At 46.2% G+C, this 26,803-nt stretch overlaps 2 protein-coding genes across 6 annotated transcripts; both read right to left on the bottom strand.

The window, feature by feature from the left end:
• Positions 1-1,654: 1,654 nt before the first annotated feature.
• On the bottom strand, positions 1,655-8,821 carry LOC117890166 (phosphoenolpyruvate carboxykinase [GTP]). 2 transcript variants are annotated; one of them, XM_034794863.1, is made up of 2 exons: positions 8,577-8,821; positions 1,655-3,602 (listed from the first exon to the last, which is right to left on the bottom strand). In XM_034794863.1, the coding sequence occupies exons 1-2, from the start codon at positions 8,609-8,611 to the stop codon at positions 1,718-1,720; spliced, it is 1,920 nt and encodes a 639-aa protein (XP_034650754.1). In that variant the 5' UTR covers positions 8,612-8,821; the 3' UTR covers positions 1,655-1,717. The 2 variants fall into 2 exon arrangements, with proteins under 2 accessions (XP_034650754.1, XP_034650753.1); XM_034794862.1 differs by having other exon boundaries at positions 1,655-3,606; positions 8,578-8,821.
• A 1,235-nt stretch (positions 8,822-10,056) lies between these two features.
• Positions 10,057-23,267, bottom strand: LOC117891147 (sodium-dependent neutral amino acid transporter B(0)AT3). 4 transcript variants are annotated; one of them, XR_004648614.1, is made up of 11 exons: positions 22,912-23,267; positions 18,032-18,336; positions 17,132-17,364; positions 16,499-17,076; positions 15,894-16,041; positions 15,467-15,828; positions 15,242-15,404; positions 14,966-15,169; positions 14,626-14,694; positions 13,847-14,456; positions 12,235-12,365 (listed from the first exon to the last, which is right to left on the bottom strand). XR_004648614.1 is itself a non-coding variant. In XM_034796397.1 (9 exons), the coding sequence occupies exons 2-9, from the start codon at positions 18,300-18,302 to the stop codon at positions 12,156-12,158; spliced, it is 2,169 nt and encodes a 722-aa protein (XP_034652288.1). In that variant the 5' UTR covers positions 18,303-18,336; positions 22,912-23,267; the 3' UTR covers positions 10,057-12,155. The 4 variants fall into 4 exon arrangements, 3 of the variants coding, with proteins under 3 accessions (XP_034652288.1, XP_034652290.1, XP_034652289.1); XM_034796397.1 differs by lacking the exons at positions 13,847-14,456; positions 14,626-14,694 and having other exon boundaries at positions 10,057-12,365; XM_034796399.1 differs by lacking the exons at positions 13,847-14,456; positions 14,626-14,694 and having other exon boundaries at positions 10,057-12,362.
• Positions 23,268-26,803: the final 3,536 nt, after the last annotated feature.

The following is a 26,803-nucleotide window of genomic DNA, read 5'->3' as shown; positions in this document are numbered from 1 at the left end:
TTGTTTATGTTTTTATTGGACACGGTGCCTGGTGCAAAAATAGATCGATGCCTGGATGCAAGCGGTGGCAGGGAGTGGAAACCAGTTCACGGACAACAGCAGTTTCTTCGCCATGCCAAAACAGCTGTGTGCCCCCACACACACACGCACACAGCTAGGATGAGCCCATGTATGGGATGTGTGTCCAATCTGCGATGCAATAAGTGTAGCATAGGCCTCCTCCACACGCGCCCTCCTACGCCTTTGCCATGGCCAAAACATCACATGGCGCACACAGATTCGATTCGATTCGATTCGATTCTATTCCATTCGGGGATTCGTGCCGCTCCTTGGGCCAGTGCCAAATCGAAAATACTCTCGATTTTTTTTTTTTTAGTGACGGAAAATTTGTGTGATGATTTTTCTGCTAGTTTACCCCTTGCCCCACGCTTCCCGCTTCCCGCATTCATGTGACTCTGTCTGACTGACTGAGGGAAAGGCAGGGGGCGGCCCAAGAATAGCCGCCACGCCACGGTTGTCATGTGCTCTCTCTCTCTCCCCATCTCGCTTCTTCCCCGCGTGGAAGGATAAATGAAGGTGCCGCCGTTCGTGTGACTTTTGCACCCAACGGTGGACCGTTGGGAATCCGGTTCTGCCGTTCACTTAGCCTAGAGCCAGAAGGGACTCGACTGGATTCATCAGCCTTGGGCAGCCAAGGCCCAACCCCGGCACAGCCTGTGCAACTGGTCCAGTTCCAGAGCGAGAGACGGAATACATCCACACGAGCATCGTGCCGCTTTTTTGGCATGTTTATTTATAAACTATGGACTTGTTTTTCTAGTTGTGCCTGTTAATCTTCATCATCAGTGTTAATTGCTGGACTCTGACTCTGACACTGGCTCTGACACTGGCACTGGCACTGTCGTCTCCGCTCCGCTCCTGTTCTGCTCTCCCTCTCTCTCCCTCTTCCTCTCTCCTCCATCTGATCCTCTCCTCCCCCACACAGTAGGCGCGTTTTTCAGCCGAGTCGAGCTCATTTGTGAATTTACGTCAATAGACAGACGGTCCCCAGCTACTGGGCTGGCACACAGGCTGGAGGAGGGTGATCTGTATGGGTTATCAGCTGCAGACGAGCCTTCTAAATATAGAGCCAGTGTCTGTAACCCGGATCTTGATTGGCAGCAACCAGGAAATTTTCCTAGGGGTTCTGTTTTACAGGCCCCCCAGCCGCCAGAGCAACTGCCCGACTCTGCTCTTCCCGCTGGCAATAAACGAAGACAGAGCCATGCCAGCAACCCTTATCGAGCTGAGGCGTTGGAACATCACACCACACCGAAGAGTCGTCCCATTCCGATACGATAATCAGGCCCTGGCAACCCGTAGTGGGTCCCCGTCCGCCAGAAACCTTCGACCCTCTTTGAGTAAACTTTTTGTGGATTCTTTTGGCATTTTATTTGCTTGTTTTCCATCGCTGCGATCGTCTGATAAGTCAGGTTAAACGGCATTATGGATTTATACGCTTGTTTACGCCAATTGCGGACGGGCCTCCGACGCTGCGGCGGACACTGATAAGCCGCCATGGCAGGCCATTCCATCTCAGGCCACGCCCCAATCCCGATCCCGATCCAAGCACTGAATTTTTGGCACACAGAAAATCGTTTTTGTTCGTTCTATATTTTTTATTTTACGCAATTTAAGTCTTAGATTAGAGGGGAGAGTAACCTATGGAACACACACATCACATGTTGGACACACGCGCCTTCAGCTCCGCCAGCTGCTCGGCCACGGGGCGTGGCAGATGGCCGCCCACCTGCTCCTCGAAGTACCGCTCAATCTCGAGGGCTTCCTGCTGCCAGAAGTCCTTGGGGAGATCAAAGAGCTGTGCGAGATCAATGTTGCCCTTCATCCCGGACACGTTCAGGGCATCCTTGCTGGGCAGGCGACCAATCGGCGAGTCCTCGAAGCACTTCTCGCCCTGCACCCGCCGGAAGATCCAGTCGAGGACGCGCGAGTTGTCCCCGAATCCAGGCCACAGGAACTTGCCCTCGCTGCTCTTGCGGAACCAGTTCACGTGGAAGATCTTGGGCACCTTGCCCCGCTTCTCCATGCTCAGCCAGTGGCTCAGATAGTCCCCGAAGTTGTACCCAAAGAAGGGGCGCATGGCGAAGGGATCGTGCATGATCGCCTTGCCCTTGTGCTCGGCTGCGGCAGTCGACTCGCTCCTCATGGCTGCTCCCATGAAGACGCCGTGCGTCCAGTCGCGAGCCTCGTACACCAGTGGAACTCCGGCGGGGCGGCGGCCGCCGAAGAGGATGGCCGAGATGGGCACGCCAGCACTGTCCTCCCAGGCTGGGTCTATGATGGGGCACTGTGTGGCGGGGGTGCAGAATCTGGAATTGGGATGGGCTGCCGGCTTGCCCGACTCCTTCGACCAGAGCTTGCCCAGCCAGTCGGTGACGGTTAGGTCCTTCAGCTGAGCGGATTCCATGCCCTCCCAGTAGACGCCGCCGTCGGAGGTGGAGGCCACATTGGTGAAGACCGTGTTGCGGAAGATCGTGTCCATGGCAATGGGATTGGTGGCACGCGACGTGCCCGGCGCCACTCCAAAGAATCCGTTCTCCGGATTGATGGCCCGCAGCACGCCCTGCGAGTCGAACTTCATCCAGGCGATGTCGTCGCCCACACACTCCACCTTGTAGCCGGGCAGCGTGGGCGTCATCATGGCCAGATTGGTCTTGCCGCAGGCGGATGGGAAGGCGGCTGCCACGTAGATCTTCTTTCCCGCTGGATTGGTGATGCCCAGGATGAGCATGTGCTCGGCCAGCCAGCCCTCGCGCTTGGCAATGGTGCTGCCGATTCTCAGGGCGAAGCACTTCTTGCCCAGCAGCGAGTTGCCGCCGTATCCCGAGCCGTAGGAGACGATCTCATTGTCGGCGGGCTTGTGCAGGATGATGGTGCGCTCGGGATCACAGGGCCAGGAGGACTGCACCTGGACGCCGCTCTTGGGTGTGCCCACCGAGTGCAGGCACTTGACGAACTGGCCATCGCCCGTGCGGAGCACGTCCAGGACGGGATTGCCGGCACGCGTCATGATTTTCATGGACTCCACGACGTAGGGCGAGTCTGTGATCTCAATGCCGATCTTCGAGAGCGGCGAGCCCACGGGTCCCATGCTGAAGGGGATCACGTACATGGTGCGTCCCTTCATGCAGCCCGGGAAGCGTTCCCCGATGGCCGCCTGCAGGTCCGCCTCCGAGATCCAGTTGCCCAGGGTGCCGGGCGTCGCCTTCGGAGTCACCGGCACCGTCTGCTCCCTGTGCTCGGTGCAGATGAAGGTCTTGGACTCGACACGCGCCACATCGGCCGGATTGGTGCGGGCCAGCCAGCAGTTGTCGTACTTGGGCAGCGGCAGAATGGTTCCCTGCTTCAGCATGAGGCCCTGCAGCAGCTTGCTCTCCCCCGCACTGCCGTCGCAGATGTGCACCCGCTCTGGAGTGCACAGCTGGACGCACTTCTCCACGTACTGCTTGACGGCGGGTGTGAGCACCTTGGCGTCCCCATACTGCACCGACAGGGAGCGGCAGACCAAGCGAAAGTTGTAGCTCTTCGGTGGGCCAGCGAGGCTGCGGAAAAAAGAAGAACAGATGCGAAATGGAAGGTGTTAGGTAATCTCACAGTTAGGTAATAGCTGTGCTAGGTAGATGTGTGAAAAGAGGTTGGGTTTTGCCGTGTCTACCTAAACCGAATGTGCCCAAGACCTTCACCCACAACAGCCGCAGCCTGTGCGACAGCTGCGAGGCGGATTGTAGCGTATCGCGCTGGTGGCACTACCAGAGCCAAGCACAACTGTACCCACGGCAGCGAGAGATCGTAACGTGATTTCAAATTCTAAGTGGGCACGCATACCCCGCCCCGCACCGCTGAGAAAAACATTCAACCGCCAGACGGTTTGCCTCAATAAAATAAAGACAAGACAAGCGACAAGGCACACATAATAACCAAACTGGCTGCTGGCTGCTGGCTGGATCAGCTGTTCGTCTGGTCGGTCTGGTTTTGAGAGTCCAAGCCTGAGAAACTTGCTCCACACTCCATTTCGCACGGAGCTCTTTGTGGACTGGGAATGGCTGTGGGGAATGGGAGTTTCCACTGAGAGACACACACACAGACACACTGGAATTTCGATCAGCGTCACTTTCATTAGAAGCGAACCACCGAGAAATCTGCTGGCTGCACTCTGCTCTCCTCTCTCTCTCCATTCCGCTGAGCGGAATGATGCAATGTTTCGTCAGCCAGCTTGCTCGATCTTTGTGCTCTCTGTTATGGTTGCGGTTGCCATCAGGTGCTGGGGCGCTTGTGTGTAGCCCCCCAGCGATAAGAGAGCAGGTAGACAGACGCCCATTTACAAGCATATACATAACTTCCGGCAAACTAACCGTACCCTGGCATACGCACAGACATACAAGACATACAAACAAATGTGGAGACACAACCAAGAGCCGCTCTCTCTCGTGCTCTCTCTCACTTGCTCACTGATGGTTTACACGGTGCAAAGTCCATGGCAAGTCACCGAACCTCTCCCCCCACACCCGCTACACCGACAAAACGATAAGTTTACACGCGTTCAGGGTTGCCCCCCATCCGTGACGTCACAGCCAGACAGCGACTGTCTAGCGACTGAAGAAATACACCCAAATAAATGTACATGCATACAAATACATATGTACACATATGTATACATACATTTGTACATTTGTTTTTATTATTTTGGAACTACGCAGTTCCCTCTGCCGCGTGGCCTGGTTTCTATAATAAAAAGATGTCATAAGAGATGTCTGCCAGTGAGGTGAATGATAAACCCAATGATGACTGCCCATGGCTGCCCTTGCCTGTGCCAATTCTGGCCTAGAAGCATTAATGGCCAATTACAAATTAAAGGCAATGGACTGATATTTACTCCACATTTCGCTGACTAAACTGTGTTTATTTACGTATTTGGTGGCCTGTGTCTGGGTTTTATCTGCGATTATACGCGTAGTGTGTGCATTTTATCTGCAATTTAAGTGCCACTAGATCTGGCTGGCCAAATAGTACAAGTTTGGCGAGTATGAATTATTTATTGGGGCACGGCACGGCTCGGGACTCTGATAACCATCGCCCAACCGCTTCGGTCCAAATTAAAGCGGACTATCAGCGCGCCAAGTACAGATCGTTGTTGACACTATTAGCAGCTAATTATTTGGGCAGCACTCGACTTTTCCGGTACTTGATTAGGGCCACGCGCCTCCCCCTTGACAGTCGTATTTGCTGCGTAGCCGGAGGTCTATTTCGGGCGATAACAGAGAACAGTTCTGCGTCGTGGAATGGGAGCGCGAATATGTCTAAATATCTCACACTAGCCAGTCCCTCTCTTAGTGTATCATTCATTGCTGTACCCATGACGCCACGGATGTTGGTTTACCGCTTCGATTCTCCTCTCTGTTTCTGAATCTCGCAGTTTATTTTCTCTGACAAAGAGTATTCTTCAGAAACGAAAGCACTTTGAACATCTCAATGATGTGCTATAATTCAACAAGGGTATACTACGCTTCGTTCTGTCGGCTTGGTTTCTTTTTCTTTTATTTTTAATGCGAAAACATCATGCGAAAAACCAGCGCGTGTTTCCTTCAGTTCATTTGTATGGGTTTTTATATGAAAAGATATATAAATAGTGATACAAATGCACATATAGTACATATGTATATGTATATCCCCACACATGGCAACAGATCTTAAGCAAGTCAGCTGATTCAACAGATTTTCCATAACAAAAAGAGATACATATGTAAACCAAATGGAAACGGAACTGTACCCGGGTGTGGTTCTCGAGACTGGCTTAAGCCTTGGCCCTCAGCCTTATATTCGACTTAAGATTCAATGAAGAATTAATTTAGAATTTAAGAATTTCCTAAGCTTAATCGTTTACGCCTGAATCGAATTTCTTACAATGTAAAAGTGACGTGGAAACCGATCACGAGGAAATTCTCTTATCTTATCTTTGCTCTGAAACTATGGCTGACGTTTCGAAACATTTCCACTGGCCCATTCTGATCGTCGTCACGTATACTGTGTATTATTTATTAAAAAGAAAAATACGTACCACAGAGGATTAGGAAATGTCTAAAAATATCAAATTAATCATGTGTATACCCTTCTCGAAGCTATCTATTACCACCAAGGCTCATACGCCGCGATTCATATTACTGTGGCACTGGGCAGAAACTGATACAGGAAAACCCAGTTGGAACTGGAATCAATTGGTAGCGACTCTGGGGATAGTTTGCTGAAATAGAACAAGCTCATTACCGCATATCAAAGTCCATGGAAAGGCATCGACTCGCTTGAATTTTGTTTACCAGCTGATAAGGCGGGGCCCCCTCCCCCAGACCCAGACGGCCCACGCTCTGGTGTAGATTAAACAAGTACAATAATGTGTATAAGGTAATGGACATACGCAGCTCCCTAATGTGGGTCTAGTCTCTTCTATGGAACCCTGGACTACATACAGTTGGGAGCTGTCGATGTAATGGAATCAACGCTGCTTGACTACAGCAGAACCAATTGCTGAATGGGATGACTCAGGGGACATTTGGGATCATCATCAAGCGAAGCGTCATCATGCCTATGCCTATGTCCCCACGAATAATCTTAACTAGGTGGGGAGGGGGTGTCTGAAATTTCCTGGAATTGTGGCACTACGTAGTAAACAAACAATTAACTGATAATGGAATCACAGCAGGCTACAAATATATTTCCCGTGTTGCTAGGTATCTATGGCCCCAAAATTCTTTGATCGATGTGCGAGTGGAATTAGGTGGCAATTAGGGGAATGGGCAGGAAGGCGCGTGCCTGCACGGTACATAAGCATACAAGCGGAACCTACTAGACACTTGTACATAAGAACGATCCATATTTAAAAATATTTTGATTTGAGTCGCGCATGCATTAGAAATGCTATTTATTATTGGATGGATTGCTGGGGGGCTCGGCCCCAGAAGAATAGACTCCCATTCAGCAGCGTCAACAATAATATTTGTGCTGTTGTCTTTGGCACTCCGCCGGTGTCGTTGTCGTTGTCGTTGTCATTGCTGTTCTGGTTGTCGTCGCTGTGTCTAAAGGTTATCATCGATGGCAGGCACAAGTTGCTCAAAACAAAGCTGTCACTGGGAATCGGCAAAAGTATCTGGCGGATACGGATACCTCAATCAGAGTATGGAGACAATGGCAGCAGTTGGAATAGGAATTATCTGGTTCAGTTATGAGTGCCCCTCCCTACCACCACGAAGCTTGCTGCTAAAACACGCCACTCGCATGAACCGGCCATCAAAACAGAAGCCACAAAAGAAACCGTTGAGAGACGCCAGCAACAGGCCAATCCACTTGTTGCCATGCGGCCCCAAAAGCACCCACACATGCAGCGCTTTGTTTTTATTTCGTCTGATTAGTTAAGCACACAGAGAAGCAGAAGCAGAAAAAGAAACAGAAACACAAATAGCACAGCACAAAGAAAACGAGTCACAACAAAACGGCAATCATAATAAAGAAAAAGAATTAAAGTTTGGTCGAAACTTGGATACCCTAGCAGGGCATTGGCCTTAGACAATTAATATCCGATGGGTTATGTACAGGCAGAAGTACAGATTTATTTATTTATTTCTTAATATGTAAACTTTCTGCAAGAGTATCTAAAGTGTGTGTGGTGAGAAGTCGGAACGGATCTGATAAGAGCGAACACAATAAGAAAGTCAGCAGCATGTTTGTGTGTAGTGTAAGAAGAAAAGCTTTCGGCTTGGTTGGTTTGTGTCTTGGATGAGCGATCGGAAGAGCTTCACACTGGTGGCTAATTATATTACGCCAGTGATCGTTTGGCCGAATTTAACATCTTCACAGACTCTAATCTCATTCACAGAATAACAGACTCTTATTGGTACTCTGATTATAATAAATTAATAATTACACATTCAAGCTAATGCTTAGTCTACACCCTAGTTAATATTGAGCTTTATCGCGTGAGAAGAGGGCGAAGACAGCGACAGAAGAGCAGAAGCTTTTCATTGCAGATTCTGTTGGTCGGGTGCATTGATCTTGTCGCTGCAAATGGATGGCATTAACATTGATGTGTCTGTAGCTTTGGCTGTTGCTGTTGCTGTGGCTCACTTTGTGGGTGAAGGGGATGCATCATGATGACGCTGCTCTGCTGCTTGCTTGACATGGAATTTTCCTCCCATGCGATAAGAACGACCAAGGGAAGTCGAACTATCAAGTTCTAGTTGGGGTAGGTTACGACGTGCACCTTAGTTGATGGATTAGTTTGCAAAGTGTGATTATCAATGCCAAGGCGAGGCGTGTAAGACAAGTGGATCACACAATGCCATATGATGTGCAAATCTGTGGCTGTTTACCCATTAAGTGGGTGAGCATACTGCTCCATCAACCCTGTCCTGCATCTCAAACAGCGAATTGTGCGAATTTCTGTCGACGGAAATTTCTTAATGGCAAGCTTTTGGTTTCCCACCTGATTTCTTGGCCCACGAAGGGGATACCCTTCCCGCCAGACTCACCCGCCTCTCAGCAGCTGCACGCCTTTGAGGAGCATTCTGTTACTTCGTTGGGACTACTGCGGGTCTGCAGGGGGGAGGTGGCCCTTGAACTGCTTTCACTTGGCGCGCACTTGCAATTTTATGGTTGCTTAATTAATTTATTTCGTTCCGCTGCCACTTTTTTTGCCGACTCTTAATGAGATGAAATTGCAGACTTAATTTGAATTTACTTATTTATAAACTTTCTTGCACTTATAACAAATTGATTGAGAGCGAGCAGCGTGCAACGCGGAGCGAGCGGGACAGTCTCTGGGGAAGGGAACGAACTTGTTGCGCTTCAGCTTCTGCTTCTGCTTTGGCTGTGCGGGGCACTTGTTTCTGCTTTGCCACAATAATCCAAACTGAAACTCTGCGCCGGCCGCTGCGCTCAAGTAACATACAAACATGAACATTCTGCTGTTGTCGTTGTCGATTTGTGTCTTTTCTCTGCTCTGCTCCGCGCTGCTCTGCTCTTGTGCTTTGCTTCGGTCCGATCCGATTCGATTCGAATCGGTTCAGCAACATATGGGGACGTATGTTTTTGCCTCTGCTCCTGATAAGATAACAACAGGCCAGGCCCGACTCTGCTGCAGTTGCCGCTTGCTACGTGCCGCCCACTGCATGCGCCACCAGAAACGACGGGACGGGACGCGGACACGAGCTGAGCTGAGCTGAGCCACGCCCCTCTCGGGCATACCTGTCTGGCAGGTCTTCGGAGGGGTCTTTCGCAATTGCCTGCACAACCGCAGACACTCTTATCGCTGAAGCTGCTGTTACGCCATCGCGGATCAGTCTCTAATCACATTTCTGTCTGCTGCTGCTCCTGCTGCTGCTGCTCCTGCTGCTGCTGCTGTTCTTCTCTGATTTGTCTCTCCAGACTGTTGGTAGTTCCCTTATCATCCAATTGGAACCAGAAGTTACTCTTATACGCGTCCAGCAGTTGCTTTACCAACTGTATTTATAGGCCAATGCCGTTTACGATGCTTCTGTCCAATAAAGTCGCTCACCGATCACCAAGGTCACCCCCGGGGGTGGTAATTCCTCATTGGTTGTACTTTCACCATAATTATTGGTTATACAATTGGGAGTACAATTGCCCATATCAAAGTTAAGACTATTGTGAAATTTCTCTATTAAAAAGTTTCCAGATTAAGTTTTAGTTTCCAGTGTCAATGCCATTCCCTGCCGAGCTTCACTCGGCACTTGTCTAATCGTTTGTCTGTTATTTCAATGGCAAAACAAAACTTTCCCCTGCTGTGATAAGCGTAATCGGGAATTTGTTGGCTCTCCGACAGCCTCTAGCCTCGGTCCAAGGTGCCTTGACCAGGGGCCGGCAAACCAAAAACAAATTCCAATCAAATCCACGGATGAAACGTGCCTGCCATCTGTGGAACACTGGCTCAAAAATGTATGGGCAGAGTGTGGAAATGTTCAAGGATAAAAACAGACACCAGTTTCGTTTTTGCTCTTCTTTCAACTTAACGCACTAATCTTGAAATATCTTTATTAATCATAATCATAATTTCCTGCATACGGTATAATAACTGTTTACAATATATAAGTATTCATTCATCTCATTTTGCAGTGTGTGTGTGTGTGTGTGTGTTTGGGTTTTGTTTCGTTTTAATACAATCGAAATTTACACGAGTCCGTTGCGACAATTTCGCTCGGATCTTTAGCACTACGACAATAATTGATATACAATAATTATGGTAGAGCTATGTATATAGGTTGTTATACTGTATACAGTAGTATATAAGTATGTATGTATGTATAATAGTACTCATAGGGTCATGCATGTATATATAGTGGCAATAGTAAACAATTAAACTATACACTTAGGCTTGCTATTTTATGGTATTTGGTATTTGGTTTCGGTGTCTATTGCGATTGCGAGGATATCAGGATGTGAAGGTGCGGAGAATGCTGACTGTTTTGTATTTGATTTTCTATTTAATGTTAATGAGCAGTTTCTTTGATCTGGCTACAATTGCTGCTCTGCTATGGGCTGTATCTCTCGTATCTCCCTAAACGCGACGAGGCCATCCTGTAAGTATATTTCTATAATTGTCTTATTGTCTTCAACATCTTCAAGCTGTTTGGGTACTTCGAATTCCATGTATTTTGATCAGTTATCATTAATCTTTAATCTGTATTCTGTATTCTTTTTGCTGACTTTAATTCTTCTTTACCGAATCAAGAGAAAGTTAGGAGGGATGTGGAGGAATGGTGTGCTATGATTAAATACTTCTGCATTAGGATTGCCATGTTGCGGAAACCTAATTGGGAATTGGGAATGGGTGTACCTCGGAGTGAACTGAAGTGGAGTGGAGTGGAGTGTGCTGTGCCGCTTAAGAACTAGTTAAACATTAGCTTTATGGTTTCCCTTCCATCTTCAGTAGAGCTTTACCACCACTAAATCTATTCACAGCAGTTTATTTTTCTCATTTTGTTTTCTCGTTTTGTTTCTGTTGGTACAATATAGGAAAATACACTTGGGTGGCTCCATCAGAAGAGCGCGGGAGGAGTGGGTGGATAGAGTTGAGAGAACAGATATGGTGTGTGGCTGCAAGTGGGATTGGGTATGGGGTATGTAGAAGGTTTTAGGGCATGGGATATCGAAGAGTCTTAACAGCTAAGTGAAATCGTTAAGGTTTCTCGCTTAGACTAAAGTTCGAGGATATTATTCAGAATATCACATATTCCATGTATCTTTGTGTTCAATAAGTATTAATAATTTATGTACTTGTATCTCTCGCTCAACGCAGTTGGAGCTTCGAAAGGTTCTTATAGGGGTGTAACTTGTTTGAATTAACATTAAACTTTGTGTGTAACTCCGTTGCTAGATTAGATTTATAGTTTGGGTCTTCGCATGCACTCCACTTGAAGTCCAAATAATAACAGAGGGTAAATCTCTACTAAACTAAATGTCGAGTTAAACTCTTTGGAAATGCGCTGGCCTAAGTCGACTACTAAGAAGCGTTTGCTACTCTTCCATTAAAGAGCGGTAAGAGGGGATGGGTTGTGGTTTTGTGGGGAAGGGGGAAGGTTATCTGGGAAACCAGAAATACTTTCAGTTTGAGTGTCTGTCTAATGGTAAAGCTTTAAGCATTCCAACTAAATGCTACATAATCAAATCGAAACTTTTAGCAACCCATTTAAGTTAATTGTTTTCCTTTCTGTCTGTTCTCCTTCTCCATGTTTTTCTTTCACTTTAACTTTGTCCTGCAGCAGCTCATTGTACTCGTAAATAGTTAGTTTGTTTGGTTTAGGTTTAGGTTTAGTTTTAGTTCTTTAATTTGTGTTTAAAATACGTTTCAACAATTTTAGTTACGCACTCAAACTCGAATTCAATTAACTCTTCAGTTTATTCTTTCTGTTTCTTAGTTTAGCATTAAATTATGTTAAAATACTTAGAGTAAATATTTATAAATGTTTGCGCTCAGCTCGGCACGGTTCCTGCTCAACTCTCGACTCTTGCCTCTCCTTCGTTCACTCAGTTTAATTAATATTTCACTTGCCATTGTGTTCGTTCTGTCTCCTGAAACACTGCAACTGTCTCTACACATCGTAGGCATCCTTTTTGCTGTAGTTTTGCTTTCTGCTTGTTGGCACATTCAACACGTTCGATGTTGTCGTTGGACGCATCATCATCATCCGCATGGTCATGGGCTTGTCCTCCTCGTCGTCGTCGGAGAAGTCGCCGTCGCTCTGGGTCTTGACGTGGCCGCCCAGGGCGGGTCCGCTGAAATCGTTCTCATCGTCATCGTCCTGATTGGAAAGAGGGAAAACCGGATTAGCAGGCGGAACACGGACACATGGAGTGAACGAATGAAATAAAAGTAAAATTCATCTAGGAAATCAAGAATATTGTACAAATTATAATACAGAAATCATACGAGCCAACGACAGACACCACCACGCGGCGCATACTTGATGTTCTACAAAAGTTCAAGCAAAAGCTCCCAACACATACAGCCAACAGATGGCGCTCTGTTCAAAAGCATAACTTAAAGTCAAATGTACAGTACGGTACATCACATGGTGTGTGTGTGGAATATAAAACATATAACACTACCCAACAAAGTTGCACCTTTTATTAAACCAACTTTTTCATTTACATTTTTTATACCCGGTACTCGAAGAGTAAATAGGGTATATTGTATTTGTGGGGAATAACGGTTGTATGTAACGCACAGAAGGAAACGTTTCCGACCCCATAAAGTATATATATTCTTGATCAGCATCAATAGACGAGTCGATAGAGCCATGTCTGTCTGTCCGTCTGTCCGTCCATCCGTCTTGTTTGTCGGCTAGTTCTCAGAGACTATAAGAGCTAGAGCCACCAAATTTTGCATCCAGACTGCTATATGCTCACACTGAAACCAGTGTATTTAAAAAATTAGCCCCCGCCCCCGCAAAAGGGCAAAAACCTCCCAAATCCTTCAATTTTGAAGATAAAGCCATTCTGTAGGGAAGGACCATATCTATCAGATCACCTAATTAGGATCCGATAGAATCATTATTATAGCCAAAATGAATAAATTATTTAAATATATCAAAAATTTTGAAGCCTACTTCAAGGTTCAATTTTTTGTCTTAAAAACTATTGAACCTTGAAGTGTGCAACAAAATGTTCTGATTTTTCGTGGAACTTTGAAAAATTGTGAAGCCTACTTCAATTTTCAATGGCTAAACCCACCCCGTCCCGCAGCCTTTTTTGTTTTTTTGCACATTCACTCATTCACACTATGTGTAATTATACCCGATTGGACCATTATTATAGCCAGAATGGAGAAATTAATTTGCAGTGGCCAAACCCACCCCGTCCCGCAGCTTTTGTGTTTTTTTTTGCACATTCTCTCATTCACACTCTGCTTCTGCAGTATGCGGCCTCTGCCTCTGCCGCGAGTCTGCAGTGTGCGGGTCTAGGGAAGGGGGCGAGCTTAAGGAGCGTATTGGTGTGAGAAGCGTTGTAGATGTAGATGACAGATGAAGGAAACATGTAAAATTTGACAAAACACCGCTAAGGTGCAGATGTAGTACTGAGTGCCGGGTATAAAAGTTGTGACGCGTAAGAAGCGTCTCACACGTCCCTTCTCGTTTTTATCGGGTAGTGTAATGCATTCATATTCATAAGTATGTACATAGAGAGTAACCATAGGATAGAGACATCGAAACAAAGAACAAACGAACAAAGTAAATGGAAAATTATGAGAGTTTTCGTATCGTTTGTGGATTGTTTACTTTACCTGTCAATTTGCCTTGCTGGACCGCCCGCCCGCCAACCAATTAGAGTACTCTTCAGTGCCTCTTTCTATATACATTCATTGCCCTACTTATATATGAGCTGAGCCTTCTCAGGACCTGCCCAAGCGATTTAGCTAGTCTTTTCCCTAAACATAACTGTTGTAAATAATTGTCCATGGCCTGGCCCTTTTCTTTCCCGCTGACTTAATATTGAATTGCCATAAAGCATTTTGCGTTTTGTTGATTTGATTGCTAGCTACGAGAAATTTCTGTGCGTTGATTAGTTCTTAGTGGTACTGAGATTGAGTAGTTGTAGGTTAGTATCTGAGGGATGAGCATTCTCTACGCAGTTCGGCACACGGCGCGTGGAAATTTAGCACTGTCCTTAGTTCGGTGTTCGGTGATCGATGATCGGGGTGTCTGGGTGTTCTTGGGCCATGCAATTGCAATGAGCATTTAGTAAACTACTTTACAATAAATGTTATCTTAGGGTTTAACTGGGTTTCTGATTTCTGGTTTCGCTTTTCTGTTTTCTGCTTAGTTTTCTAAGTAATTTCTGGAGGCGCAGCACTTAAAAACGTTTCCAGGCTTTAGTTTCATTTCATTTTAATTCTAAACATTGACCAATGAGTGTGGACACAGGAGCATAGGGGGAAAGAAGAGCAGAGAATTGTGTGATTAGCGTTAGTGTCTATAGAGAGAGGGGGTTGCATGTGGCGGGAGTGGGGGTAGTTTTGAGGTGTATTGGGGGAATGGTTGACCAGGACAAGACACAACTTACTTCAAAGTCTCCAATTGTGAAGCGTGTCGCCGCTAATGAATCTTGCGGTGGCATATCCGGACTCATATTCTGTACGACAATGAGCGTGATTTGATTGTATTTTGGTATTTGGTTTTTGTTTTTGTTTGAAGCATTTTCAGTTAGGAAAATCAAGCGCAAGAGTGAGGAATGTTGTTTTAGGTGAGAGAAAGACACAATTAGTTACACTTATTGTCCAGATAGAGAGAGAGCTGGGCATATTATCTTAGGCTAGATGAAGGTTCAATGTGAACGCTCAAACAACACACCGAATGGCATAAAGAAAGCTCGAAAGTGATAGTAAATGTTGGGCGGAACTTACATCGTCGTCATTGTCAATCATCTCCTTGGTTGAGGCGGTCGTCTCATTGCGTCGAATCGAGCCCTGGTGTATGTCCAGGTCCACCTTCAGGCACTGGAAGCTGCGCATGAGGAACACAATGGGCATGGGCAGCACGCCGGCGAGGATCATCGAGAGGGCAATGCCCATGACCCAGCGGGGATATTCCTTCTGCTCCACCATACCCTAAACGAATGGAGAAACGAGTGTGAGCAAAGTCGCCAAGGAACGTGGATATCCTTGCAAGAAAACACCCACCAATTCTGCATTCCAGGCTCCGTATGTGGGATTTCGGATGACCATAAAGACGACAGACGAGGCGAGAATGCAGACCATGATGAAGGGACCAATGTAGCGCCATGTGAGCTGCCAGTAGAGTCCGGGCCTGTAGCCAGTCATCTGATAGATGTCCTCAGTGAAGCTGCAAAAAAAATAATTAATTATAGTAAGGGAAACCTTTTGGGGGAAAGGGAAGATACCCACCGCTCGTGTCCGTAGATAAAGATAACGGCAATCATCTCCATTAGGGCCACCACCACCAGGCCAATGGTGCCGGCAAAAGAGTCGAACATCTTGAGCCAATACTCCCCGGCACCTGTGCAGAATATGAAACCGACAGTAAAGCAGAATAGACACACCACGCCGGTGACGTGCTGCTTCTTAACCCGCTTGATAATGTCTATGTCGAAGAGGGTGCACAGCATGCCCTCCAAGATGCCGATCTGCGAGCCCAGTCCCAGCGACAGCAGCATCGTGAAGAAGAGCACCGCCCAGAAGGGTGCGCCCGGCAGCTCCACAATCGCCTGGGTGAACACAATGAAGGCCAGGCCCGTTCCCTCGGCAGCCTAAACGCGGGGAGACAATGACAATAATGAACCCAAACTAGCGCAGGATGCGGCAGGGTACTCACATTATCCAGCTCCTTGGACAGGGTGCACTCGCTCAGCTGGAACAGGGTCTTCTCCGTATCGTTCAGCCTGTCCATCGCATGCTCGTACTCCAGAGTCGTCGCATTCTTGTTCTCCAGAAACGAATGCTTCACGAGAATATCCGTGTTGCTATTTAGGGGGGACAAAGACCGGTTTAAATCGGTTACAGAGACAGGGACAGGTACTGGGACACAGACATGGACGGACAGTTCAAGTACAATTGTCAATAACTCAGCGTGGGTCCATTAATTGATACAAATTGACAGAGACACGACCGCGATTCAACATTTCTACATATGTTTGCATATCGATTCGAATATCAATGAACGCAGCCCACAAATACACAAATGGTGATGTCCATTGATACGATACGATGGGCAAATGGCTACGGAGAGACAAAGCCCTCAATGGGTGAATGGTTGAATGTCTGAATGTTTGAATGGGTGAATCGGTGGGTGGGTGCCTGCCTCGTGCCAGTTACAACCGGTCAACATTGGATGACGATGACGATGACCTATCCCGGGTGCTATCCACCGATGCGTGCTCCCGACCATCTGTCTTAATGTACTGGGAGTGCAACACTCACCTTGCCACACAGCGATCCACGTTCATGGTGGCCTTGAAGCCGAGAATGGCGAAAATTACGACACTCGCGTAGATGGCGGTGACCGCATTGCAAACGGACACCAGCAGGACATCGCGGACGCAGTTGTTCTTCGGAGTGTTGTAGCTGCCGAAGGCTATCAGCGAGCCAAAGGCCAGGCCGAACGAGTAGAACACCTGGGTGGCCGCGTCCAGCCACACCGTCGGCTCCAGCAGCTTCTCCACCTTCGGCGTGTACATGTGCATCAGGCCGGCGCCGGCGCCCCGCAGGGTTATGCCGCGGATGAAGAATATGGTGAGGACGATGTAGGGGAAGAGGGAGGTGAAGTAGACCACCTTGCCGGAGCTCTGGATGCCCTTCATCACGATGAAGAAGACAATGGTCCAGGAGAGCATCAGGCAGAGCACAATCCACCACTTGAGGCCGCCGGGCTCATCCATCGAGGGAGCGGCATCCAGGGTGGTGCGGTACCAGAAGTACGTTGTCTCCGACGACTTGGCGCACTCCTCAAGCACAAAGCCAGTGCCATTGGTCGGACAGCTGGACCAGGGCAGTGGGTACTAAGAAGGGAGAAGGTTACACCTTAGCTTTCGCGGGTTTTAGGTGAAATCTTACCCGAAAACTGTTGAAGAGATAGAAGAAGACCCACGTGATGATTACGTTGTAGTAGAGGGCCACGAAGAGCGTCACGATGCAGGAGGAAATGCCGATGCCGCCCAGCCAAGGATGGATGGTGTTCCACACACCCAGGGCACCCAGCCGCATGCGTTGTCCCATGCCCAGTTCGATGAGGAAGAGCGGAATGCCCTCCAGTATCAGCATAATCATGAACGGTATCAGGAATGCACCTGCAAGAAGAGCGGCACAATGCGGGATTAGGTCTAAGTCCAATTGAGCTTGAGTGACGCGTGACATGAAATCAATTTGCATTTGCATTTCCATTGGCATTCCATGGCTGCTGGCTCGTGTTCCCCCCTGCTGGGGAGCTTTCTGCTGATTCGGGTCAGAAGGAATTTAATAAATTAAATAGGAATCTGTTGGTAATCATTCTCGGTAATTTGTAATTGAATTAAAACCAGGGCGGAGGCTGAAATGTGCGTGGGGCCGTTGCGAAAGCTCCTCCACAAGGCACCCACAATTGGGGTTTTCCGGACAACCGCCAGTTGCGATGATAAAGCAATGCAATTAGTGCACATTAAATCCCATAATGTTATTGTCAAAGCTGTGCACTTATTAGCTATTGTTGTGTGCAGTTCGTTGGCCACATGATATTGGATATGGCAGAGACAGAGGGAGGGAGAGTGTGGGGGCAGTATCCACCTGCAGTCTGTATAATTAGTGTTATCGCAAGCACAGGTGACACCGCCCAGTGCAGTGGAGTGGACTGCAGACATTGATTGGAAACAACAAAAAACTGCAGCAATATGCATTTCTGTTACACTTGCTGACAGTTTGGTTAATCCGAACCAGCAGGGGACGGGGTAGACATGTGACATTCCATGAAGGTTTACTCACCGCCGCCGTTCTGTTGGCACAGGTAGGGAAAGCGCCAGATGTTGCCCAGGCCCACCGAGTAGCCGATGATGCTGAGGAAGAACTGCATCTTGCCGCTCCAGGCGGCACGCTCGGGGTCTCCGCCCGGTATGTCCACCGACTGCACCGAGTTGCGCTGCGGGGCGGTCAGGACGATGGTCACCCCGTGGGTGCCATCGCCCCGTGCCCGTGTGTTCAGTGGCGCCATCTCGTGGCCGTTGCGCGGTGCATCGATGATTTTGGTGGCAGCCATCAACGCTCGGGTGGTTCAAGTCGCGCCGTGGTTTCTGCAAAATTAAATCAGCCGATTAAATTTCATCAAAAAGACAAGGATTCTCCGGCTGTTTCCCCACTGTTTGATCAATATTTCTCGAGGGTGAATGTGTGCCAGTATGGGGAATACATATATGTATGGCTCTGTGTGTGTGTGTGTGGTGGCATTTGCTCTTTGCAGTGGTGGGTGATGGGGCGTCCTTGAGACCACTTCTGGTGGCTGCTAACTCAATTTGTGTCCTAATTGCTTGCCTCTAATGCGGATACTTCATTTTTCCCTCTGGTTAATGGAAACTTTTCGATGGCACTTCCAGTTCCGCCCCTGCCCTTTCCATTAAGCTTTATTTTATGGCAAAATTTAGTTGAAAAGTTTTGGGAATTTGCTGCCTACTCGATTCTGCATAATTCACAAAGTTTTTTCATATTGCTTTGCCCGTTAATCTCTCTGCGCCCTGCCGCTTAATATAAAACTTATTATGCACGCACGGCCGCAGGTTAAGTCTTGGAACTATTTATCCTGCAGTCAGAGCCTAACCTCAGGACACCCCCAGGACATCGTTTCGCGGTTGGAGTGTCACTGAACCACCGACCCCTCACCCTCACCCCTCTCATTGAATACTTGGGCGCCGAGAAATCGTGACTTCCTGAACCTTGTTGCTCAGTGTGGAGGGCCAAATTTTGTTGACTGCCACGGAAGGTCGTTGCAAATAGAAAGAGCAATGAGAAAAGCAAGAGCACACGAGACTAGAACACACTCACTATACATACATGTACCTGGCGAGTACATAAGGGGGGGTGGGCATGTGCTATGTACTCGTACATAAGCGTTCATGTATTTGTTAGCTTATTTACTTGGAGGCTCGTCTGCTGTCGCCCTGCTGCTGCTGCGAGTGCTGACGTAGTAAAGTCAGAGGACGCAGCAAGAGACGGAGAGTGGAAAGCCCTAAGCTCTCTCTCTCTCTCGCTCTCTGGGTGGGTGTGTTGTCGGGGCAGCAGCTGTGTGGCAAGAAGCAGATTCGTATTCCACCATAGAGAGAGAGAGAGAGAGAGCTTTTGGCGTCCTGCCGCTTCATTGATAGCGTTGTATATACATACATATGTACATTTGCACACACTGATACTGATCCCAGTCTATATACATTTATTCTTTTTCTATTCTTCATTACATTGCGTATACGTAATGCGCTATGACGTCTTTTGATGGCTGACTTATTCCACAAACGGGTTTGTGGCATCGAACAGACAGCCCCATGGCTGGCACCCACCTCCGTGTGGGTGGGTGTGTGTAAATATTTATTCAATTACTGCAACAGTGGCAGGCAAACACACACATGAATGTCTGTGGATATGTATCTGGTGGATGCACAAAATGCACAAAGCTCAAACCAAAAATTACACCACAAGCTCGTTAAAACTGATTAGATGGCAGACCAGCAACAGAAACTGAAACCTTCCACTCGATGTGGCACAGAGTGGATGGATAATAAAAGGACTTGGAGCGTGCAATGCGTTCAATGTCACAACCTCCCTCCCTCACAGCACTTGATGCCACCACAGCAACATTTGTTTTGCTTGCGTGCGGCCTCTTGCTTCGTTCGCTGTCCGTCTTCTCGTTGCGTCTCGTCTGCTGATTGCACAATCCAATTGATGTTACGTAAACCTGTGTGTGGAAATATTAAGGTCCTGTGATTGCTGTTGCTTTCTGCGTCGCAATATTCCCACAGCCACCCTGCCGCAAACCTACCCACAGCCACAGCCACATCAACAGCACACCAGCAACACCGAACCCCACACGCCCACGCCACCGGCATTTCTAAATATAAAGCTCAAGCAGGACCCCCCGTACACGGACATGCACACGGACACGGACGGAGAACGACCCTGGCCCTGTCATTGGAACGGTTTAGCCCACTTAGAGAACTGAAACACAATGCTTAAATCATTGCTAAAGGAAATTGCTCAATGAGGGGGCGCACTGAGGCGCTGAGATTAATGAAAGCACAATCCGAATCAGTTTGATTGAATTTGACAGGATGTAATTGCGTTCACAGTGAAGTTGCACTGCTTCGCACGCTTATATAACTCCACTGCCCCTGCCTGACACAACTGATTCACTCCGGCTCTGTTTCTGTGAATCTGTTTCAAAGACAGCCAACAATGAACAAGCTAAATTTGAATGAATGGAAATTTACCAAGCTACCCATCTACCCAATACATAGAAGCGCAAGTACACATTCTATTTGTGTGCGCAAATACAAATACAAATATATATTTGTACATACGTAAACAGGTATAAAAACGCCTGCGGCTCCGAACAAAGCACCGCCAAAAAGGACAAAACGGAATTGCGTCGTTCAAAAAATAATGTAAAAAAAAACAAGTTCATCCCCTTTCCAAACCCGACCTGGTGTTTGGGGTAGGAGCAGCGGCAGCAGCGTCGGGAGGGGAGGAAGGGTGGCCTTAAAGCTTATTCCCAGTTAAAGAGCTGCCGGGACAGACTGAGGTAAGGCGGCGTTGGAGAGCGGGATTAAGCAACACGAATCTGATGACATGGCGTGTGGGTTCCAAGCCAAATCGATAGGAAGGTAGCCTGCTGCAATCAGGGGTGCTCCGATGGACGGTGGACGACCAGCTGTGTGTTTCTCTATTCTGCATAAATCATGCAATTTGATTGCCAATGAAATATTTTTTTGTTATGTTTATGCAATCGATTTTGCACATTTTATTGGCTTTTGCTCGTGATACGAAAAAAACGTATCCGTACAGCGTGCACAATAATAAACCCGCACAGAAATTTGTTCATGAAGGAGACTTTCAAATGCCAGAACTAATAATACCATATTTGCGGCTATTTTGGGATCTGCTCAGAGTGCAGCGAGTGGGCAAGAGGGGGAGATTGCGCAAGTTGTTCGGCTGCCAATATGCAATTTGCGCCCTTTGCTCTCGACAGCTCCACTCTCCCTCCTTGATGGAAGTAATTGTCTCACCCATTCGTTTGGCGCCAAGACGAAAAGTGGCCGAAAAATCTTTGAACCAACCCCATGCAGGAACGACACACAGAAACAGATTGACCTTGGTGTGGGCTTTTGATGCAATTGCGTGGGTGGTGGTTGGATTTCCTGGAAATCAACGCCAGACTGCCGAGCGGCATGTCTGGAACTGGGACTGGAGCTGCAATAAAGTGCTTAACACCAATTCTCCCGCCATTCCCTTTGTAATCGGACACCGCTTAAGATTCGCCTATTGTTTACGCGCTCTTAACCTTGGGCTGCATTCGAAAAAGAAGGAGCTTATTGGTTTGTTTTTGCAAGAAATATTATGTAAATAAACGCAGCTGATGTCTGGCGCGCGGACGGGCTGTAGAAAGTAATTTGAGCTCCCATTAAACGGCCAATAGTAAGAATTAATAAAATAAGATATCGTAATTCACATGAAAAGAACCTCCTGGAACCTCTTAACCAGGAGTTGCTTTTTCCACAACAAAAGCAATCAATAAATAAGCAAAACAAAGAGAAAAGATGAATTATACAGGAAGGAGCGACCATGCAGCAAGCTCGGACATATGCACCTGCCTGCCAAAATTCCTTCTATGCCAGTGCCTTATATACTACAACAATGTAAATATGTACATTCGCCGTGTACCTATACAACTTTCGCTCTCACTCTAGCTCGCATGGAGGCGGGAATGCAATCGGACAGGCACAAAGTTCAATTTCTTGCTTTTTGGCACAGCATCAACCGTTGGCCTGTTGAGGATGAGAGGTAAATAAAGGGGCGGACGGGTGTTCTGAGCTTTTTGGCTAAAACAACCCCTCAGCCAATGCCATTGCCAGCCTCAATGCAATTTCACTTTGCCACATGGAGCAGCAGAGGTAGCAAGAGGTAGCGGGGGTAGCAGGAGGATGAGTGGGTGAGAGAGAGACAGACAAATAAAGAGAGCGCCAAGAGTGGAGGATGGATGCCTGCGGTAAGTTCTACGGAAATTGGTTTATAAATTTATAAATTTATAAATTGATGCTCATATCTCATAAGGAATCAATTTCAAATTTTGCTTTTGCGTTCGCTGACTCGCCGCCACATGATTAATCACTTGATGCTGAAATCTTGCCAAAATGTAGTTCTATTTTGTTCCTATTGTGTACTACACATGGATTGCATATGTACTCTGAGTGTTTTCCTGCTCGTTACCAACGTGCAAAAGTCGTGTTACAGTCGCATTGGTTTTGATGCATTTTCGCATTTGCTTGGTTTTATTGGAATGCGAATGCGACTGCGACTGCGACTACAACTGCGAATGCACAGAAATGCAGATTTTCGTTGGCGTGAAGGGCACGAAACAATTGAATTCGTAGCTGAAAGCAATTTGCATAAACTGTTGTCACTGGAAATTCCACGTGCCTCACAAATACGAGCGTCGCTCATTATGTACAAGTTCTCGGAAGGAGAACGGCAATGGGACTGGGATAGTGAAAAAGAGAGAGAGAGAGAGGGAAACAAGTTTACGTTGTGTGTGTGAGTGCGCAGGACACGTCAGGAGAGGCAGAATGTGCCTGCCCAAACGTGCTAGCTGGCGTACCACCGTTCCGTACCAAAGTTTGACTTGGCTTAGCTTCGGGATCCTTGATGGCTCTGGCTGCTGTTAAGGGCGGATTTTTCACACACACACACACACACAGAGACACAAACACAATGACACTAAGATACACGCGCTCCCTTCCAGACAACGTTTTTGGCAACTTGGAAAACCTTTTATGTGTGGCCGCGAATTCCAAAATGCTCTTTGCAATTTTCTAATACTTTTTGCTTCAGATCAAATGCAAGCACAGACACACACGCACAAATCAATTTCGTTCGAGGAATTTCAGCGTTTTCACACGGAGCTTTGCCCAATTTTCACGACACGACCGTTGGTTTGAGCTTTCCGTTACAAACTGAAACGAAACGCTTGGCGCCGTGTTAGCACTGCCAGCCAGCCAGCCAGAAGCTCTCGAGCGCCGTTGGTTTGCCGTGGTGAAAAGCCGTGCGAGAATCCACCACCACCAGAATCGAGAGACGGCTACGGGCGCTGACGCAGGACGACGGACCACAGGATAAACGTTCGAGTGCATGGAAATTTTTCACATGCGAATAGAGTGTTCCCCTGTTTAATTTGGGCAAAGCTTCACTTTCATTGATTGCTGCCAGTGTGTGTGTGTGTTTGCGTGTGTGAAAGGAGGCCAAAAGCTACGGAAGGCACGTGGCACTCACTCCATCAGGGGGTTGAAAGCTGCCAAAATGCCGCTGCTGCTCTGTTTTTGGGGTGGTTTGAAGAAACACGGAAGAGAGCAAGAGAGAGTGAAGGAATAAAATAGAGAAGAGTACTTAAGAGTTAAGGCTCTCCAATTAAAAAATAAATGTAATTGCAAGATAAACTTCGAAAATCGTGTCAACAAAGCGCCAAAAGTATAGTTATGGTTTCCATTGCATTCTTTTCTTTTTTTTGTTTGATATTTAATCGCTACAGCGAAATTGGTTGGTCGCAGAGATGAGTCCGCATTGACCAGATACCTCAGTTTTGTGGTGAATATTATAAAAAGTTACTGGAAATTTTGAACTCAAAAAAGAGTTGTTTGCCGAACGAACGCTAGAATTAGAATGTAGCATATACATATACAAGAAAAAAAAAATCAAAAATATCAAATATATCGATATATTATTTTCACATATTTTTCAAGCTACATGTATCACCGTTATGATATTTTTTTTTAATTTGACAACCCTACTGTGGACTTAGCGTAGTCTTAAATGCAATTCCTCGTTTTTGATGTTCTATTTAATATTACCAGCTTGCAAAGACTTTTAACACTGAAAAAATGGTTTCATCTGGTTAAAGAATCAATTTAACGTATTTTAAATATTTATTTTTACTGGCTTGTATACCTTATGACCTAATATTTTACAAATTTGCATTTGAATTTTTCATTGAAATCGGCCTTCTGCAAACTTTGTCTACAGTATGTAAATGTATGTAAATTATTAAGAGAGACATGTTTATTAAGTGATAACATTGAAAAATTTGAAAAATGGCGCTCACAACAAAAGAGTTCATATCATAACAGTATGACCGCGGAGCTATCGATAAAATATACAGTCTGACCCTAAGAAATATACCGAAATATACCTTTCCATTTTATATATACCGCAAATCGTTAGCACGTATTTTTGCGCGCAAATGAAACTAAAATTTTGTAAACAGAGCCACAGGTCGACTTGAAAGAAATTTGGATTAAGCTGATAGAAATGTCAGGTTTTGTTTATAAAGAGGTGAACGGGGACTTGTTCAGCGCGAAGGCCGACTATTCCATGTGCTATGCGTGGGCGCCGACTTGCGTATTGGCAAAGGGATCGCTGTCAAATTTCGGTATGTCCTACGTTCTCCTTTGCAGAACATAAAACTTATAATTTGTATGTATTTCCGCAGCACTAAGTTTGGCCAGCTACTGACATTGCAGAGGCAGAATGTCCAGCCGGGTGGTAGGCGCATGCTGCTGTGTTTGGTATTTTTGGTATTTTGGTACTCGGTCACACGGTGCCCCTTGCCACTAACCAAATAGTATAATAGATATCCAGCTTTGAAGAAGCAAAACGTCACCGCAAAATGTGCGCCTTGGAGTCCCAGGCCTCTGCCTGGAGTCCCGGCTACAAGTATTAGTGCATGTAGAACACGCAGCAGAAGCCCAAGCTACATGGGTATTAGTGTTTGTAGAGCGCGCAGCTAGAAGCTACATTTGTATAAGTTCGTGTAGCCAATGATTTTGTAGCGCTCCAAACCGGTTTCACACGGACACTGCAAGCAATGTATGTGTTGGTGCGTTGACTTCCTAAACTCACAGTTTAGGAAAGAAAATTCGTTTTGATGATTTGATTTTGTTTTCGGGGCTTGGCGTATGAACCTGACCTGCCGCAACATGTGCAGAATGAGGGGTGGGGGTTGGTGGCCAGACCCTTGGGGGTTGGAAAAAATAAATATACCAATAAAAGTTGTTATTGTATTTGAATGCTGTAATTGTTTTAAATGCAGATTTTATACTGCTTTATTCAAAATTGTATGCATATTATGGAAACGCCGTCGCTTCTCGACTTCGTTGCTGCCGTATTATCAACATTGTTACCAAATCCATCTTTTACAGACAAATCATTTCATTTCATACAACTTTTCAACTGCTGTTCTCGTCGTCGTTTCTGTTCTCGACTTCATGTGCGCTTTAATTGTTAGCGCTTGAAACCTTTTCATTTTTTTTTTTTTGCTTGTGAGCTAACATACCATTCAAAATGAAAACCCTCAAGACTTTATGAAGTAGCTTGCCCCTCAATATCAAAATAAATTTGTTTTGTGTGACCTTTATATGCCTTATATAATTTAGGGTGAAAGGGGTAACGGATATTAACATCTGAATATGTATACAAATAATGAATTGCGGCAATCGACTTTGCGATACAAATATTTCCCATTAGAGTATTCAGAGTCACGGTGTGAACAAGCAAAAAGTTTTGACGGAACGGGACATGGAGACATGTTTGATGGCAAGGCGGCTGCCTTGCACATGTACACACATTAACACTTGCACATTTTCCTCCGTCTCCCATCGGCAAATCGAGATTTGGACAACTGACCTCAAATTTGATGCCCAAGCAAGGCACTAAAATCTGCATAGACCCACCGCGTACTTATTATTTTTTTTTATATAAATATATATATATGTTTATATATTTATATATATATTGTATATATATATATTGTAGTAGTAATAGTAATAGATGAAGAATATATATATACTATGTATATACTGTATGTATGTATGTATGTAATTTTGTACATTTGTTTGTATTTATAATTTATAGTTAAGCTGATCGTTAGCTCATTGTGCACAAATTTACACATACATAGTATGTACATTATACATACATATGTAAATTATGTACACAAATAAAACAAAAAATAAGTACGCGGTGGGTCTATGCAGATTTTAGTGCCTTGTTTTTTGGGCATCAAATTTGAGGTCAGTTGTCCAAATCTCGATTTGCCGATGGGAGACGGAGGAAAATGTGCAAGTGTTAATGTGTATTACATGTGCAAGGCAGCCGCCTTGCCATCAAACATGTCTCCATGTCCCGTTCCGTCAAAACTTTTGCTTGTTCACACCGTGACTCTGAATACTCTAATGGGAAATATTTGTATCGCAAAAGTCGATTGCCGCAATTCATTATTTGTATACATATTCAGATGTTAATATCCGTTACCCCTTTCACCCTAAATTATATAAGGCATATAAAGGTCACACAAAACAAATTTATTTTGATATTGAGGGGCAAGCTACTTCATAAAGTCTTGAGGGTTTTCATTTTGAATAATATGTTAGCTCAAAAGCAAAAAAAAAAAAAAAATGAAAAGGTTTCAAGCGCTAACAATTAAAGCGCACATGAAGTCGAGAACAGAAACGA

Source organism: Drosophila subobscura, chromosome E, assembly GCF_008121235.1.
Source record: "Drosophila subobscura isolate 14011-0131.10 chromosome E, UCBerk_Dsub_1.0, whole genome shotgun sequence".
Classification (NCBI taxonomy): domain Eukaryota; kingdom Metazoa; phylum Arthropoda; class Insecta; order Diptera; family Drosophilidae; genus Drosophila; species Drosophila subobscura.
Note: the sequence above shows the minus strand (reverse complement) of the source record. Positions and strands in the feature narration are given on the sequence as shown.

Bases quoted from the DNA above. Each gene is read 5' to 3' on its own strand.
- LOC117890166 (XM_034794862.1), bottom strand. From the start codon at position 8,611: ATGCTCCTCAAAGGCGTGCAGCTGCTGAGAGGCG. The intron at 3,607-8,577 runs GGTGAGTCTGGC...CTTCTTTTTTCC, and splicing joins CGTGCAGCTGCTGAGAGGCG to GCAGCCTCGCTGGCCCACCG.
- LOC117891147 (XM_034796397.1), bottom strand. From the start codon at position 18,302: ATGGCTGCCACCAAAATCATCGATGCACCGCGCAACGGCCACGAGATG. The intron at 17,365-18,031 runs GTGAGTAAACCT...CTCTTCTTGCAG, and splicing joins GTGCCAACAGAACGGCGGCG to GTGCATTCCTGATACCGTTC. The intron at 15,829-15,893 runs GTGAGTACCCTG...CCCCGCGTTTAG, and splicing joins TGTCCAAGGAGCTGGATAAT to GCTGCCGAGGGAACGGGCCT.